Below are 16,707 nucleotides of genomic sequence, written 5' to 3' on the forward strand. Positions count from 1 at the left end.
CCTAGGCCACCTCATTTTTCAAGGGGAGGGCAATGAGGGATGGGAGTCAGGGCCATTTGTTCTCCTTAGCAGAAAAAGTAACCACAGGAGTTCCTGTCATGGCTCAGCCGAGGGAACCTGACTAGCATTCATGAGGACGGAGGTTCATCCCTGGCCTCGGAGGTTCATCCCTGGCCTCGCTTAGTGGGTTAAGGATCCAGCATTGCCATGAGCTGTGGTGTAGGTTGCAGACGTGGCTCAGATCCTGCATTGCTGTGGCTGTGGTGTACGCTGGCAGCTACAGCTCCGATTAGACCCCTAGCCTGGGAACCTCCATATGCCGCGGATGGGGCCCTAAAAAGACAAAAAGACAAGAAAGAAAGAGAGAAAGAGAGAAGGAGAGAAGGAGAGAAGGCAAGAATTCAGAGAAGAAAGAAAAGAAAGAAAGAAATAAATAAGAAATAAATAAAAGAAAGAAAGAAGAAGAAAAAGAAGAAAGAAGAAAGAAGAGAGAGAGAGAGAGAGAAGAAAGAAAAGAAAGAAAGAGTAACTACAGCAAAGGTTGGAGAGTTTGGGACATGAGGTCATTTACATATGCTTTTAAACTGCAGAAACCAGTAAAACCCATTTCCAGCCCTTGAAGTGCTCACTGTCCAGAGATGCAAAGAGGCAAGTTACTGATTACACGCCAGCATTCTAAATGGTAACGGGGCAGTGAGAGAAATTCTCTGGGGGGCAGAGCAGAGAGTTCCTGGTGCCCAAGGGGGCGGGGAGGCTTCACAGGAAGGAGGAGGGAGAAGGGGGGAAAAGGCAGAGAAAACGATGGGGATGTCACACCACCTGCCGCTCTGGCTCCAGGACTTCAGCAGGGGCGGTTCTGCAATTCAGTTCTTTCTTCCCTCGCCCCTGAGCTGGTCTCTACAACAGAAAAGACCAGCCTCTCAGCCAGAAACTTGGAGCTTTGGGTGTTCAGCAGCCCATTTCCCCAGCAGAGTTGGGGTGGGGCTGGCCTGGCCGGAAGAAATTCTGCCCCTTTAAAAACCTGAACAAAGGGAGTTCCTGTTGTGACTCAGTGGTAACGAATCAGACCGGCTCCATGAGGATGTGGGTGAAGACCCCTGGCCTCGCTCCATGGGTTAAGGATCCGGTGTTGCTATGAGCTGCGGTGTAGGTCACAGACGCGGCTCGGATCCCATGTTGCTGTGGCTGTGGTGTAGGCTGGCAGCTGCAGCTCTGATTCGACTCCTAGCCTGGCAATGTCCATATGCCACATGTGCAGCCCTAAAAAGGTAAAAAGACAAAAAAAAAAACCTTGAACAAAGAATTGAAAAGGAAAAATATGACAAATTTTGACTTATGACATTATAAATATGCGTCCAGCCAGGACGAAGGAGAGCCGTGGTCAGCAGCAGAGACCTCGGTTGAGCGATGCAGACACACTTGCTGTATCTGGCAGGGGAAGCCCCATCCTGCACGGCAGCCTCGGCTGAGTCCCCACCAGGCTACTTAGTCCCTGCCAGGGACAGGGCAGTGGCTGAAATCCACCTCTTGTCTGTCACCAGGCTATGAGCCTACAGGGGCCTCTCCAGGGACAAGCAGGGTCACACGAACCCTGGCCTGGGGTAGGAGTCCTGAGTCCTGATCCTGCCACAGCTCCTTGAAGGTATTGCCCCAACTCTCCCTCTGGAGAAGCGGCTTATTTCCCCACCATGTGCTAAAACACGGCGTGACAGTGGGTGACAGAAGGAGCGTTGTGATGGAAAGGTGCTCTGGGGCTGGTGTCAGAGGAACACCCCGCAGGAGACCCCAGGGACCAGCTCCGTGAGGGTGGTGAAGTCACTCGCCCTTTCTGAGCCTGAGTTTCCCATCTGTGAATTGCAGGTGAGAACTGTTCTCTCTGCAACCTGCTTGCCTGAGTTGGTGTGGAGTCAGACGCATTATAAACGTCCCAGACAGCGGACCCTCTCAAGAGAGCTGAGTTTATGGAAGAGGCTGGGAGTGGGAGTCTCTGGGGCGACAGAGCTCTAGGATGTGGTCTCTGTGGCGGGGGGCTGTTGGGACGCTCAGCTCTCCTTGGTCCTTGGTGACAGGGAAAGATGCGGCTGAGGGAGGCCTAGCCCTGCAGAGCAGGCTGAACGTGCATCGCCCTTGCCGTAACTTGTGAATATTCAGCTCTATGCACGAGGTCATTAGTAATAACACGATGAAAATATGGAAACTTTTGGAACCAGATGCCCATAAATGCAAGCCATCTCTGGCCTAGGCTGGCAGTTGCAGCTCCGATTTGACCCCGGGCCTAGGAACTTCCATATGCCACAGGCGCAGCCATTACAAATAAATAAATAAAAATAAAACGAAAGGGCTTACTTTATACCATGACTGTACCTAGTGGACACTTTTAGGAGATTTTCAAGGTCAGTACTGGCTCTCTATGATTTTTACTCAAGGTAGCTGAGCCCCACCTCCTCCAACACTGTAAGATCAGTACTAGCGTGAGATGGCATGGTTACCAATTACTCAGAAGAATAATTAGTGTCACAGTAAGTGTCCACGTTTGATTTAAAAGGTCTTTTTTTTTTTTTTGAATTCCCTTTTTGGCACAGCAGAAACGAATCTGACTAGTATCCATGAGGATGTGAGTTCAATCCCTGGCCCCGCTCAGTGGATGAAGGATCCGGTGTTGCTGTGAGCTGTGGTGTAGGTCACAGATGCAGCTCAGATCTGGCATAGCTGTGGCTGTGGTGTAGGCCAGCAGCTGGAGCTCTGATTCGACCCCTAGCCTGGGAATCTCCATATGCTGTGAGTGTGGCCCTAAAAAGCAAAAAAATAAAATAATTTTTTTAAAGTAGGTTCCAAAACCGTATGTTGTATACGTTTCCCTTTCTGTTTAGTGTGTACCTGATGATACGCCATAGGAACATGTTTGTAAATACACAGCAGAAAGATTATAACGCTCTGAGCAATGGGCGTGACCATCTCTGGGTACGGGGTTTGGGGTGAGTTCATTTCTCTCCTTCGGCTAGTTTGCTTTTAGTGATGACCCTTATCTCTGCAATCAGAGTTGTTAGGCACCAATGGATCTAAACAGCAGCAGGTTCAGACCCCCAGAAGGTTCCAGAAGAACCAACAGGGGCTGGCAGCAGAGGCCCCGGTGACCCTGCTCCCTCTCTCCCCACTGCTAACTTATTCAGGAGCAATTTGGGCCCTGTGATGTCACCTGGCGAGCTGGCCCACAGCTGTGGTCATGATGTCACCTGCTGTCTGGCTGGGTGGCTCTGTAGCCAGTGAAGTCACTGGAGAGGGGGAGCCCCTGGAGGCTCCTCTGTCCCCAGCAGGGGTTGTCGTCTCCTCTGGACAGTCTCCAGGGCTGCAGAAGCGGAGCTGGAGAAGTTGTTTTGGCCTCTTGTGGGGGCTGGAATACCCAGACCACCCCCAGCTCCCCAATCCTCCCAGCCCACCTGCCACCGTTGAGAGGGCCCATGTCATAGCTGTGTCGACCGGACTTGGCGAGAGGATTTCCAGGTCAGTTTAGATTTTCAAGATCAACTTAGATGACTCTCCAGTATCCCCGCAGGCGCACCCTGAACTTTGCCTCCTGATAGGGGCCTCTGCCCAGCAAGGCCCTGCTTCCCCCGCCTGCTTAATTTCGGCCCATCCTTCAGAGAGCCAGCCGCAAAGGCCCCGCCTCTCCCATCCAACAGAGGCAGCCTTGCAGAGACATTCACAGCTCAAAACCTCAGGCCAGACTTCTAGGTCCAAATCCCTGGCAGGGCGTGGCCTTGGGCCAGATTTCTTGAGACTTCTCTGGATTTGGGTGAAATGCATTTTTCACTGCTCGCTTCACAGGAGAAGGAAACGAGGAACTTTAGGGAGCGGCCCGGGGCAACCCCAGGAGAGCTCGGCCGTGGTCAGGGTTACAGTTTGCGGCCACGCATGGCGATCTTGCCTTCGTGTCTCACAGTGGCTTCTCCTGGACATTTCTGGACACTTTAGAACCTTACATAAATCCTCCCAGCTTCACTTTGCTGTACAGCAGAAATTGGCACAATGTAAATCAACTATGCTTTAATAGGAAAATACCGAAAAAAAAAAAAAAAATCCCCCCAACGTACTCTCTCATCAGTAAAAGGGGGGGAGGATGATAGAAATAATGATTAAATCAGGGCAGATTTCTAATATTGAAACTGGAGACAGGAGTTCCCGTTGCAGCTCAGTGTTAAGGAACCTGACCAGTATTCATGAGGATACGGGTTTGAGCCCTGGCCTCACTCAGTGGGTTAAGGAGCCGATGTGGCTGTGGTGGTGGCTGGCAGCTGCAGCTCCAATTTGACCCCTAGCCTGGGAACTTCCATAGGCCACACATGCAGCCCTAAAAAGATAAGAAAAAAAAAAAAAAACTGGAAACATTTTTGGTCCAACTGATCTCATTTGCCATGTCTCGGTCTAAACCATCAGGCACCCAAATCTTTGACCCAGTTTCAGCCTCTGTGAAGCAAGAAAAGGGGTGAGGAGAGAGGAGAATGGTGGCTTTTACCGTAATATACCACGTGAAACCACAGCTAAAGGATTTCCACCCCTTGTTGGGCATGACCTACTTAAGATATCAAAGTTCAAAGTGGGAGGGGCAACAAACTGTCTTCCCAGCTAAGTTTCCTCCACCTGCTCCCTGTTCCCCCCCCCCCCACACGCCACGAATTCTCCACCTGTCTGCACAACCCACCAAATGGATGGAGGTATTACGTGGTGGTGAGGGGATGTCATCAACGGGAAGGAACTCAGGACCAGAGCGCTCCAGGGGGCTTGGGAGATCTTTGGGGAAATCTCAAGTCGTCTGGAACATGGCTGGACTCCCATTGTGTGGGATAAGCTCAATTCCCATACAATTCCCCCAAGATTCCCCCAGTGAAAAGGTCTTGTCTTAATTTATCCTGCCTGGTGCCTCAAAGGCCAAGGTCTAATGGTCCATGGGCCTTGGTAGCCACATGATAAGATTTCTTAACCTCTGGTATGATGTTTCAGGAAGAGAGGTATGTGCAAGCGACTAGCATGGGACCTGGCTCTCAGCAGATGCTGGTGATGGGTTCACTCCAGTGTGTTTGGTATGTGTCTACAGGAGCCAGGAAGCGTGGAGGTTCTGACTTCCTTATAACCTGGAGGCTCTGTGCACTGGTTTTCTGTTGCTGGCAGAACAAATGGGTTGAAAACAATACTGATTTATTCTCGCACAGTTTCTATAGGTCAGAAGTCTGCCATGGCCACCCCAGGCTAAAGTCAAGGTGGTGACTGGGCTGCTCTTCCTTCTTTTCTTTTCTTTTTTTTTTTTTCTTTTCTTTTTGGGGCCACACCTGTGGCATGTGGAAGTTCCCAGGCTAGGGGTCAAATCAGAGCTGCAGCTTCAAGCCTACACCACAGCCACAGCCTCACCTAATCTGAGCCGCATCTGAGATCTATGCCACAGCTTGTGGCAACTCCGGTTCCTTAACCCACTGAGTGAGGCCAAGGATTGAACCCGCATCCTCACAAATACTAGTCAGGTTCTTAACCTGCTGAGCCACAATGGGAACTCCTGGACTGGACGTTCTGTGGAAGAATTCACTTCCAAGCTCCTTCAGGTTGTTGGCAGAATCTAGTCCCTGGAGGTTGTAGGACTGAGGTCCCTGTTGGCTGTCAGGGGGGTGGTGGGGAAACCCTTAGCTCCTGAGTCCTTGTATGTAGGCCCCCGCATCTCAGAAGCAGCGATGGTACATTGAATCCTTCTCATGATTGGGATTTCCACACCCTCCCCTTCTGCAGCATCTCTTCCACCACCAGCCAGAGCAAGTTCTCTGCTTTTAAGGGATTGGTGATTAGATTGGTCCCTGCTTCAACTAGATCCTCCAGAGACCTTCCTTTCTTAAGGCCCCAACCTTAACCACATCTGCTGAGCCCCCTTTGTCATGTAACAATGTATTCATGCTTCCAGGAATCAGGGCTCGCCGGGTTGGCAGGGCCAGTGTTCAGTCTACCTCACCCTGCAATGAACTCTGTGCACCCTTGAGAATTCTGGCCAATCCTGGGATCCCTAAGCTCTCCTCCATCCTTCTGAAAAGCAATCACGGAGCACTCACTGTGCCGAGAACTTTCTAAGGGCTGGGGCTACAAAATGGAAATGATAATACTGTGAAGAGGCAAGAGAAACAGAAGCTGACTTTGGCTGACCATCTCTTACATGGCAGGTGACTTCACGCATCTTCCTCTAATGCCTGAGGGCATCCCATCGTACAGATGGGAAAACTGGGCCTCGGGGGTTCAACGACCCCCACAAGATCACCCAGCTTTTACACTGCACCTCCTCTTTCCTCTTGGACCCTCCAGCTTTGAGACCCTCTGGACGCCTCCCGTCCACAGACGGAATTCTCACACCTGCTGGGACCAAGCCCTGGACCCTCCCCACCAGGGGCCACTTCCCTCTCTCCCCGGAGCGTGAGGCTGTCTGCATTTGTGACCCTCCTGAGGGACCCCGGGGGGGGGGGGTGGTTTCCGGAGGCCCCTGAGGGGACAGCCAGCGGGCCTGTGGTCCCTGACCTAGAAGCGCAGAGGGGGAGACCATGATGCCGGGTGGGCTCTGGGCCCTGAAGTCTCCTCCGGCCGAATTTACATGTTCTTGGCTGCCCAGGTGCACTTCTTCCTCTTTTTAATGACCCGGTGTATTTATAGCTCATCCTTCAAAGGGTAATGAGCTGAGGGCTTCAGACTCGTCTGGGAGAGAACCCCGAACAAACCGTGTTCGTCTACGCTGTGGAACAAAGTGAGAAGGGCCATGGCTAAAGGCCAGGAAACTCTAAATGAAAAGCACTGTATCAGGAGAGCAGGCTCCTCCCAGTTGCTAATATTATTCTCAGGGATGACCGTCCCTCCCGAGCAGTTGCTCTTGCACAGCAGCTTCCAGGCGCCGTCAATGGATGTGAATGCATTCACGCCACTGAGAGGCATAGACGTAGCCATTTCACCACTAACTCCGTGGGTGCCCAGAGGGGGTAAGTAACCTTCTCTAGGACACAGAGCGGGCCAGGTACAGAGCCTGTGTGTAACGGGCCTGGCGCGCCCTCTGCTAACTGGCCATCGACCAGGCCACCAGAGCCACCAGCAAGGCCTTTGGGGCCCTGAGCTGTTGGAGTCTCACCACGCTGTGCCTGAAGTCATTGACTCCCCGCTTTACAGTTAGACAGACCACGCTTCGGAAAGGCCAGAGGCCCTGGGCTCGAAGGGGCCCCGGAAGGAGGAAAGAACGGTGGCTTTGGCTCCTGAGGCCGAGCTTTGGTGTTTCCAGGCTGCCTTGTCCCCCTCCAGGACCACATGGGTCCAGACACCCAGGCAGGTGTCTGAGGTCACACTGATTTTCCACCTAAGGGGACAGGCCCGGAAGTCCTGGGTCTTCTCTCTGCTGTTGGGGGTGGGACGGGCCCTCCCCTTATCTGGTTTGCTGGGTTTTTCTTCCCCTGACACCCTTCCCCCAGCTCTTCCATCACTGGCTCCAGCTCATCAGGGAGATAAAATGCTGGGTCCTCGGGAGAGAGCCAATGGCCCTCCCCTCTCATCAGCCCACTGCTGGCCAGGCACGCAGCTGGCTCAGGGCTGTTTGGGGACAGCCAGACCTGTGCACGGAAGTAAGGAGGAGGGATTATTCCAACGGAAGGGAGACCGTTTAAATATAAATATTTAAAAATATTTAAGGTTGTCTGGCGCTGTCCGCTCAGGTGCTTTTGCACCTGTCTTATGCAGGGTGGCAGGCGCGCTGTGGGGTGGTGGGCACATCCCGCGGGGTGGCAGGTGCACTGCGGCCTCTGATACAGGCCGCGCTGCCCACCACCTCGGAGTCGCCAATGCTAAACGAGAAGTGGCCCTTCCTGTGCCAGGAGTCGCTGAGTGGCCAGGCCAAAGGCTGGCCTTTGGTCACCTCCATAGCCTCAATATCCTGCTTCTGTTTGTTATTCCCACACGGATAGCAGAGCGCCTGACTTCTCTGACTGCCGTCGCACCGACGTGTTAGGTGGGACAAAGTCTTCAAAGGAGAGCAGCGCTGCTAGACGAGGTTTCTCCTGTTTGGTAACTGCAATAACTGCAGTGGGTGTTGCATATGCTGCCAAGAATGTCGTCTCCCAATTTGTTTGCAGCATGAGTGCTTCTGCTGATGTGTTGGCCGTGGTGAAAATTGAAATCAAGTTATCCGCTATTCCAGAGGGCAAGAACATGGCTTTCAAATGGGGAGGCAAACCTCTGTGAACCAAGAGGGAAACTGACCAGGAAGCTGCAGCTGCATTGGCCCAGCTGAGGGACCCCCGGCATGATTTAGAATGAGAAAGGAAGCCTGAATGGGGTATCTCTTTGTTTGTTTGTTTTCACCTGCGGCATTTGGAGCTTCCCAGGCTAGGGGTCTAATCGGAACTGTAGCCACCAGCCTGCACCACGGCCACGGCAACGCAGGACCCGAGAGGCGTCCACGACCTATGCCACAGCTCACGGCAATGCCACTGAGCGAGGCCAGGGATCGAACCTGCAACCTCCTGGTTCCGAGTCGGATTCGTTAACCACTGAGCCACGACAGGAACTCCTGAATGGGTTATCTTAACAGGTGCTTGTACTCATCTTGCTTGTGTTTCCACTGCAAATGCAGGAGATTTTGGTGCTTTTTACTGCCCCTGCCATGGGTCACACTGCGATGCATCTGGCAGGATCAGGAGGGGGCCTGCGCCTCTCAACCTAGAAGCGCCTGTATATGAGTTCATCAGTCATGACTTAGTAATTGTTGGTTAGAGACCCGGACTCAAATCATCGGCTGCCTTCAGTCTTTGTATCACCTCAGAAGAGTTATTTGAGAACAAACCTTCTCTCCTTAGAATTAGTTGATTTGAAATATTTAAGAATTGCTGACAATGTATTTGCAAACATGTGAAGTAAATTGAATTTTATGTTGAATACTTGCAAGCATTCACCTAATAAAACATTGTTTTGCTCAAAGACATCAAAGGTGCAGTGTCTTTGATAGTTAAGTCCAATTAAAAATTACAGACCAATATATAAGATATTTGTGAAATCTAAAAGAAAACTAAAATGTTTTTATATTTTAATTTTAAAATCTAAAATTAAAGTGTAAAAATAAATATGGTCTTCATAGTTAAATATAAAGAGACAAAGAGGATGAGAAGATCCCAGGGGCCACCTTAGAAAAGGACAAGACAGTGGACCCACCTTGGGCCCCAGCTCCTCTGTGAACCCAGCCCACCCTCCAGGCCAGGCAGCCCTTCGGCAGAGCCCCAGACCTCGGTCACTGCCCCCATGCTCCTGGGTAAAGTCCCCTCACTTGTCTGTTTCCCCACTGTGACTCATTTTCCGACCTCAGAAAGGCACAGAACCTTGGCTCACGCAGGCACGGTGGGGCCGGGGGTGCCAGCACGGATGTGAGCAGCCTGGCCCTGGGGGTGGGAAGCTGCACACCTGCTGGGGCGGAGGGTGGAGGCAGGACCAGCAAAGGAGAGGAGGGTCGAAACCCCAGGAGCCCTGGGAGGGTGGATAGGGAGCTGAGGGGCAAGGAACTCAGAAGGGAGCTGGGGCTCCCCAGGGAAGCGGGATGGAGGCGGCTTCCAATCATGTAAGCTCACCAGAGGTGATCACAGCCTTAGGGCTCCTGTTCAACTGCCGGGATGGAGCTGTGACTTTGCTCCTGGAGGGGAGGGGGGCTACAGCACCATCCCCACACCCCTAAGCTGTCCACGCCAGGCTTATTTATTTATTTATTTATGTCTTTTTAGGCCCGTATGTGTGGCATATGGAGGTTCCCAGGGTAGGGGTTGAATCGGAGCTGCAGACGCTGGCCTACGCCACAGCCACAGCAATGCCAGATCCCAGCTGCGTCTGTGACCTATACCACAGCTCACAGCAATGCCGGATCCTTAACCCACTGAGCAAGGCCAGGGATTGAATCTGCGTCCTCATGGTTCCTAGTCAGATTCGTTTCTGCTGTGCCAGGACGGGACCGCCAGGCCTATAAGTATTCATCCTCTGAACTCAGCCTGTGGTCACCTTTCTAGGAACATGCCCCTGTCTGACTTTGGAGCCCCCTCTGGCTCCCAAAACCTCTATTTATTTCCTACCATCACAGTCCCTGCCTTGCCCTGAAACCCACTGCTTATGTGTCTGAGAGCCCCTCTAGATCCTCAAGCACAGGAACTATTTACCTTTGTATCTTCAGCACCAAGCAGAGGGCTTGGCCCAAGGTGGGGAATGAGCTGAACAGAAGCACATATGGGCTGTGAAAACGTCTTCCGGGGATTGCCCATCAATTTGCAGTTATGCGGGACATGGATTTTCTGGCCTTGTAGGAGCCTCACAGCGGTGCCAGAAGAGTGGCGACTTGTCCATGTTTTCTAGGCAGAGTCAGTGCCCCGACTGGTGGAGGGTGGTGGCGTTTGGGTCATTCAGTGGGCCAGGCGCTGGGTCAGCATCCTGTCTGAACCCCAAAGCCACATACTTTCTTGCCCTGACGGCGGTGACTCCCAAACCCGGCTGAAACCCATTAAGGGTGAGGTAAGAACATACACACACCTTCAAGATAGGAAAGACAGACAGATGGAAATGGAAGAAGGAAGGGAGGGAGGGAAGAGGAGAGAGAGGGAAAAAGAGATTATAAATGTAAAATAAAACAAGAAGCTATACGATAATATTATGATCTAAACAGAAACTCCTTTGGGGAACCGATGGAGTACCAAAAAAAGAGAAGTTACTTTTGAGGCTGGGAATAGCTCTCCTGAGATGCCCAGGGGCTGAATCATGGACCGAGAGAACAGGACGCGTCATTCTAGCTCTCAGCTTGGCCTGTGCACCATGTAGATACAGTCTTAATCTTAACAGGAGGTTAACTGGTTTTCCGCTGTGGAACCGCCTAGGGAACAATGCGTATGAGGCTTGGGTGAGGTTGCAGAATGAAAGGAATCTCAGAGCAAGGAGAGCAAAAAAGAAGAGGCCCCCGGGTGCAGACACACTTCGCATTTAAGGAGCAGGCTGGGGGGTGTGGGAAAGTGGAATTCCAGGAGAAGAAATACGAATTACACTGTTACTGAGCTTCTGGAAGTTACGTGAGGGGAGGGAGGTTGCTTCTTCGTTCTCAGCAGGAAATCAAGCGTATGAAGCTGATACATCACGAATAGAATAAATTCACACTGTCCTGAGTCTCAGGGTTTGGTCTTGGGGACTGAACCAAGATGAGAACAGTGAGAAGGTGGGAAAGGGGGATTATGGCAGATGGAGGACCAAGGGAGCTAAGTCCTTAAGGACAGGGTTTGGGTCTTTTTAGGGCCGCACCTGCGGCACAGGGTGGTTCTCAGGCTAGGGGTCGAATCGGAGCTGCCACAGCCACAGCAACAAGTTCTGAGCAGCCTCTGTGACTTACACCACAGCTCACAGCAATGCACAGATCCTTAACCCACTGAGCGAGGCCAGGGATCAGACCTGCATCTTCATCGATACTAGTCAAGTTCTTAACCCCCTGAGCCACAAAGGGAACTCCAAGTACAGGGTTTTTTGGTTTTGTTTTAGTTTTGCTTTTTTTGGCTAAGCCTGGGCATGTGGAAGTTCTCGGGCTAGGGCTCGAACCCAGGCCACAGCAGTGACAATGCCGAATCCTTAACTTCTAGGCCATCAGGGAACTCCCTTACACGCAGGTATTGCTTACTTGAAAATGTAGATTTCGGAGCCTGGAGACCTATGTATTCTCAAAAGTTTGGGAAGAGGCATCCCAGGTGACTGTCACGCACTGGGCAGACCTGTCTTGGACCCATTGCCTGACATCCTTGGCTGGTCCAGGAGGAGCTGTCCCTGTCTTCCCAGCTCCGATGGGGATCCTGGAGTCCCCGGGTGCCCGACACTGCAGGGTCGCTGCACAGGGTCTTGGAGGAAGGGGACTCGCAGCTGTGCTACAACTTCCCTTTGAGAAACTTCCTTGCCTCATCTCCTTGTCCTTCCTGAGCGCTACCCGCTCAGCCGGAAGATGACTCAGACCAGTGCTGGGTTCACAGTGAATGTGTCTTCACTTCCTTTCCTGGATCCTGCCGTAGTGATCCCGAAGGCCACCGTGGCTCTCACTGGTGCCCCCTGACCTCCTGACTCCGTGGTGACCCTTGCCTTGATACTGCATGTTCTGGGCCCTTCCTGCCCCTCGGCTGAGGTGAGGGGAAGTTGGTGACGTCTCTGTGGCTGTCCTGGCCTAGCCCATCTGGTAATGGACAGGGACTTGCAGGGACATCTCTTCTATGCAGGAGAAAGTGCTAGAATGGGAGCTGGGTGCGGGTTCTGAGAGCAGCCGGGCAGGGCTGGCCATTGCCCCTAGGCAAACGCCTCTCAGCTCTTTCCTGTGATGTGGGCTCACGGTCTCCAGCTCAAAGGGTCTAACTGTGGTCTCTGCAGCCAGCCTTTTCCCTTTTTCTTTCTCTCTCTCTCCCTCTCTTCTTCCCTCTCCTTTTTTTTTTTTTTTTTTGTCTTTTTAGGGCCACACCTGCGGCATATGGAGGTTCCCAGGCTAGGGGTCAAATCAGAGATGCAGCTGCTGGCCTATGCCACAGCCACAGAAACACAGGATCTAAGCCATGTCTGCGACCTACACCACAGCTCATAGTAATGCCTGATCCTTAACCCACTGTGCATGGCCAGGGATCGAACCTGTGTCCTTGTGGATACTGGTCAGGTACTTTTTTTTTCTTTTCTTTTCTTTTTTTTGTGTGTGTGTGTTTTTGCTATTTCTTGGGCCACTCCCATAGCATATGGAGGTTCCCAGGCTAGGGATTGAATCGGAGCTGTAGCCACCAGCCTACGCCAGAGCCACAGCAACGCGGGATCCGAGCCGCGTCTGCAACCTACACCACAGCTCACGGCAACGCCAGATCATTAACCCACTGAGCAAGGGCAGGGACCGAACCCGCAACCTCATGGTTCCTAATCAGATTCGTAACCACTGCGCCACGACGGGAACTCCTGCTGGTCAGGTTCTTAACTCACTGAGCCAGGACGGGAACTCCCGGTCAGACTTTTCTGAGCACTGTTCCAGGGCAGAGCCAAGACAGCCTGGCCCTTGGACCCTCCAACTCCATCCCCGACCCCTGCCTTTCTCACGGGCTGGCTTGTCCGTAGTAGTTGCCCTGAATTGATGGCTAACTCTCCAGGCCTTGAGGACAGCAATTTACTCTTTTCTGCTCATGGACACAGCACCCTCCATCAGCAGGGCGAATCTGCAAAGTAGGCATTAGGACAATGGCAGGATGTTAAAATGGGATGCTGCCTGTCTCAGTTCTCAAAGGCTGAGAACACGTAGCGGGTGGCAGGGGTGCCAGGCCACATGTGCAGGGCTTACAGAGGGGGGGACTGAGACTCTGGCTCTGCGAGTATTTGCCCATCACCCACCCCAACCACCTGGGCTGTGGATGGTGCGTTGGGGGTTTTCGTATTGGACAGGAGTGAACGTTTTAGTATCAGGCAGGTAATAAGCTATGCCTGAGGTTTGGTCCAAGGACAGGATAAAATACACCTCTGAAAGAGTACAATGATGTATTAGTTTTCCATGGCTGCTGTAACAAATTCCCACACACGTAAGGGCTGAAAAGAGCACAAAATTACTACCCTGCACTCTGGAGCTCAGAAATCTGGCATGAATCCCAGGGGGCTGACATCACGGTGTCAGTGGGCTCCACGCCTTCCTAGAGGTCCTGAGACAGAGCGGGACGCTGTGGCCCTTCCCCTCCATGTCCTCCACCTGCCTTTTGTCAGGAGAAAAACTTTAGTCCAAGAATAAATTTAATCAGAGGCAAAGAAAAACAGCCAGACAAGACCAAATAATAACAGTTTAGCCATTAAACAAAGACAAGGGCCTTTAGTTTCTCCTCAAGGGCTATAGGTAATATTCTGAGCCAAGTCCTGGGGGCTGCCTTGAAGATACCGAAACCCCCACCAGGTAGAAGTTAACTAGATGATGAGAAGACTGTGGCCAGGACATAAGCTGCCACAATTCTGAGAACTGACCTCAAGGAAATGGGAACAAACCGACCCTGGAGCTGAAGACTAACTAACTGTACTTAAAACAACCAAGGTGAGGAGTTCCCATCGTGGCACAGTGGAAACAAATCTGACTAGGAACCATGAGGTTGTGGGTTCGATCCCTGGCCTTGCTCAGTGGGTTAAGGATCTGGCATGGCCGTGAGCTGTGGTGTAGGTTGCAGATGTGGCTCGGATCTGGCATTGCTGTGGCTGTGGTGTAGGCCAGCAGCTCCGATTTGACCCCTAGCCTGGGATCCTCCATGTGCTACAGGTGCGTCCCTAAAAAAGACAAAAAACAAACAAACGAATAAACAAAAGCCATCAAGGTGATGGTAAAACAATCAGGGTGACGCAGATCAGATTATCATGACCAATTTCAAGATGGCAGATTAGTTATGAGGCAATGACAGCTATCTATCTGATAACTCTCTCCATTGTCTCTGTCAACCGTACCCCAGCTTTGTAGGAACAGCATATCTCCTCCTCTAGAAAATAAGTCAGGCTTGGTCTAATCAGAGCATGGTAAGCCCATCCCACATTGTCAGTGATTGGTCTAAAAGTAGGCCAATAAGATGTAAAGGGAAATCTGTTAGAAATTTCTGGAAAAGATTTTCCTCCAAGAAAAAAAAAGAAACGCTTGAAGACAAGGCCCTTTGTACCCTGCTCTGCTTGCTTCCAGCATGGGATGTGGTCAGGAGTGGGTGTGATGTCTGGAGCTGTGGCAGCCATACTGTGTTAGTGAGGCGAGGCATCATCCATGTGCTGAAGACAGCAAAGAGTCTGGGTCCTTGATGGCATCACTGAGCCATTGCTCAATCCCAGACCGCTTGCCTCTTGCATGGAACCATCCTGATGGAAAGAGCCTATAATGTAGGTTAGAGGTTACCTGGGGTATCCAGGGCTATCAACAGGTTTCACAGGACCCACGAGGCAACTATAGACTTATTCGAAGTATAGAAAGTGCAAGGAAACAGGGAAATCAGAAGACCTAAGTCAGACTCTGATCCTCTACTTTATCTGCATGTGAATTGAGACACCATGTCAGCCTCTCTGAGCTTCACTTCCCATAGCTGCACAAAGGGGTGAGAGTCCCCGCATGTGAGTATTCACTGACTTTGGTCTCAGTTCAAATGAGATGACGTGGGAACACATTTTATGACACGCCCCGGAAATGACAGGCTGTTCACCGGCTCCACCCACTCTGGCTTTGTTTAATTGTGTGTATGTGTAATGGGAGTGGGGGGAGAGAGAGAGAGAGGGTTTTACATGGAACGACTTGCCTTCATAAGTACGTCTCTCAGGAGGCAAATGATAAAATCAGCTGCTTATCTGGCGACCCACATCAACCAAGAGCTGAGGTGCCAATTCTGCAACCTTGCGTCTCCGCCCTCTCACATTCCATCGGGTCCTGCCAATTCTGCTTCGGAAAGGGTTCATGGATCTCTCCCCTCACTGCCACCACCCAGGCCTCACTGTCTCAGCCCGAACACTGTCCCAGCCTAAGTCACTGTCCAATTTCCTTACAGAACAGGCACAGGAGGATCTTTCTGACACAAGATGAGACCACGTCACGCTGGGGCCTACCCTCGATGGAGCCCTGCTTCCCGTGCCATCATAAACCTCTGCCTCTGTCTCCTGCGAGAGGGCAGGATCCTTGCCTCTCCAGCACCCAGCACAGGGCCTGGGGCACAGAGGAAGCTCTATCCATATTTGTTGGAAGGAAACAGCAGCCTGGGAGTCAAACCTCAGGAGGGTGATGAAGACACAGTTTGGTGTCTCCCAGGAATTATCTCCAAGGAAGAAATCTGAGTCACCAATGCTTCTCTGCAGGTAGAGCCTTTATTGAAAGTGAGTGGCTGTGTAGGAGAATAAGCCACCCAGGGTGGCAGGTGGGGTGGGGGGCTCCCCAGGGGCTGTCACTTGCTGTAGCTCTTGGAAGCTAACTCCGGGAGTCCTGGGAGGTCTTCTGTCAGCCCAGGCCGGTCCTCTTCTTCACTCTCTGCTAAGGGCCCGTCCTTCGCTTCATCTGAAACAGGAGAGCCCAGGCTGGTCCAACCTAGATCAGGATTTCCCCTCCCTCATCTCCTTCCCTTTGATCCACAGAGATTCCAGACTCCGAGGGGAGCTCCCTACTCATGCCATAAAGAGGGACATGGACCTATCACCTGGCTCTCGGGTCATGCTAAGGGTCCAACGGGACTTGGGTTCATCAACAGAGAACCTCAGTTCATCAACCAAGAGAACCACTTGGCCTTGGAAGATAAATGCAGACTTGAAAGTCTAAAGTCTATGCTAGGCAAGGTCACTTCCCTGCTGATGGTTCCACCCTTACCCTCCCCACATGCAAAGCTCCTGTCAGGTGGAAAACCTCAGGCCCCGCATCACTTCCTCCAGGAAGCCTTCCCAGACCACCCCACCCCCCGGGGAGAAGTGAGCCCTCCCTCCTTTTGAGATCTCACTAGTTTGGGGGCAGACTTCCATCTCAGCACCAGGAAAGCTGAAGGATGTCCCCTGGGTTATGCCCCTCACTCCCCTACTCTTCTGGAAGCTTCTGAGGGCACTGCATTGATCTCTACACTCCCAGTGCCGTCATTATGATTCATTTTCTTTCTTTAGCACTTTTGCAACAGGAAGTTCTCCTCAACAGGAAGAAGTGAAATGCCCCCTTCT

General features: G+C 51.9%; 1 protein-coding gene and 1 pseudogene across 1 annotated transcript in view; one reads left to right on the plus strand and one right to left on the minus strand.

The window, feature by feature from the left end:
- Nucleotides 1-6,569: 6,569 nt before the first annotated feature.
- Nucleotides 6,570-8,772, plus strand: LOC125128646 (cytochrome b-c1 complex subunit Rieske, mitochondrial-like; annotated as a pseudogene).
- A 7,085-nt stretch (nucleotides 8,773-15,857) lies between these two features.
- The window catches only part of TG (thyroglobulin), a 222,338-nt gene continuing 221,488 nt past the window's right edge, over nucleotides 15,858-16,707 (minus strand). Inside the window, exon 48 of the mRNA XM_047783215.1 lies at nucleotides 15,858-16,063. Coding sequence (XP_047639171.1) covers nucleotides 15,954-16,063 — 110 coding nt within the window. The 3' untranslated portion in view covers nucleotides 15,858-15,953. The remainder of the gene's footprint in view (nucleotides 16,064-16,707) is intronic.

Source organism: Phacochoerus africanus, chromosome 6 (assembly GCF_016906955.1).
Source record: "Phacochoerus africanus isolate WHEZ1 chromosome 6, ROS_Pafr_v1, whole genome shotgun sequence".
NCBI lineage: Eukaryota > Metazoa > Chordata > Mammalia > Artiodactyla > Suidae > Phacochoerus > Phacochoerus africanus.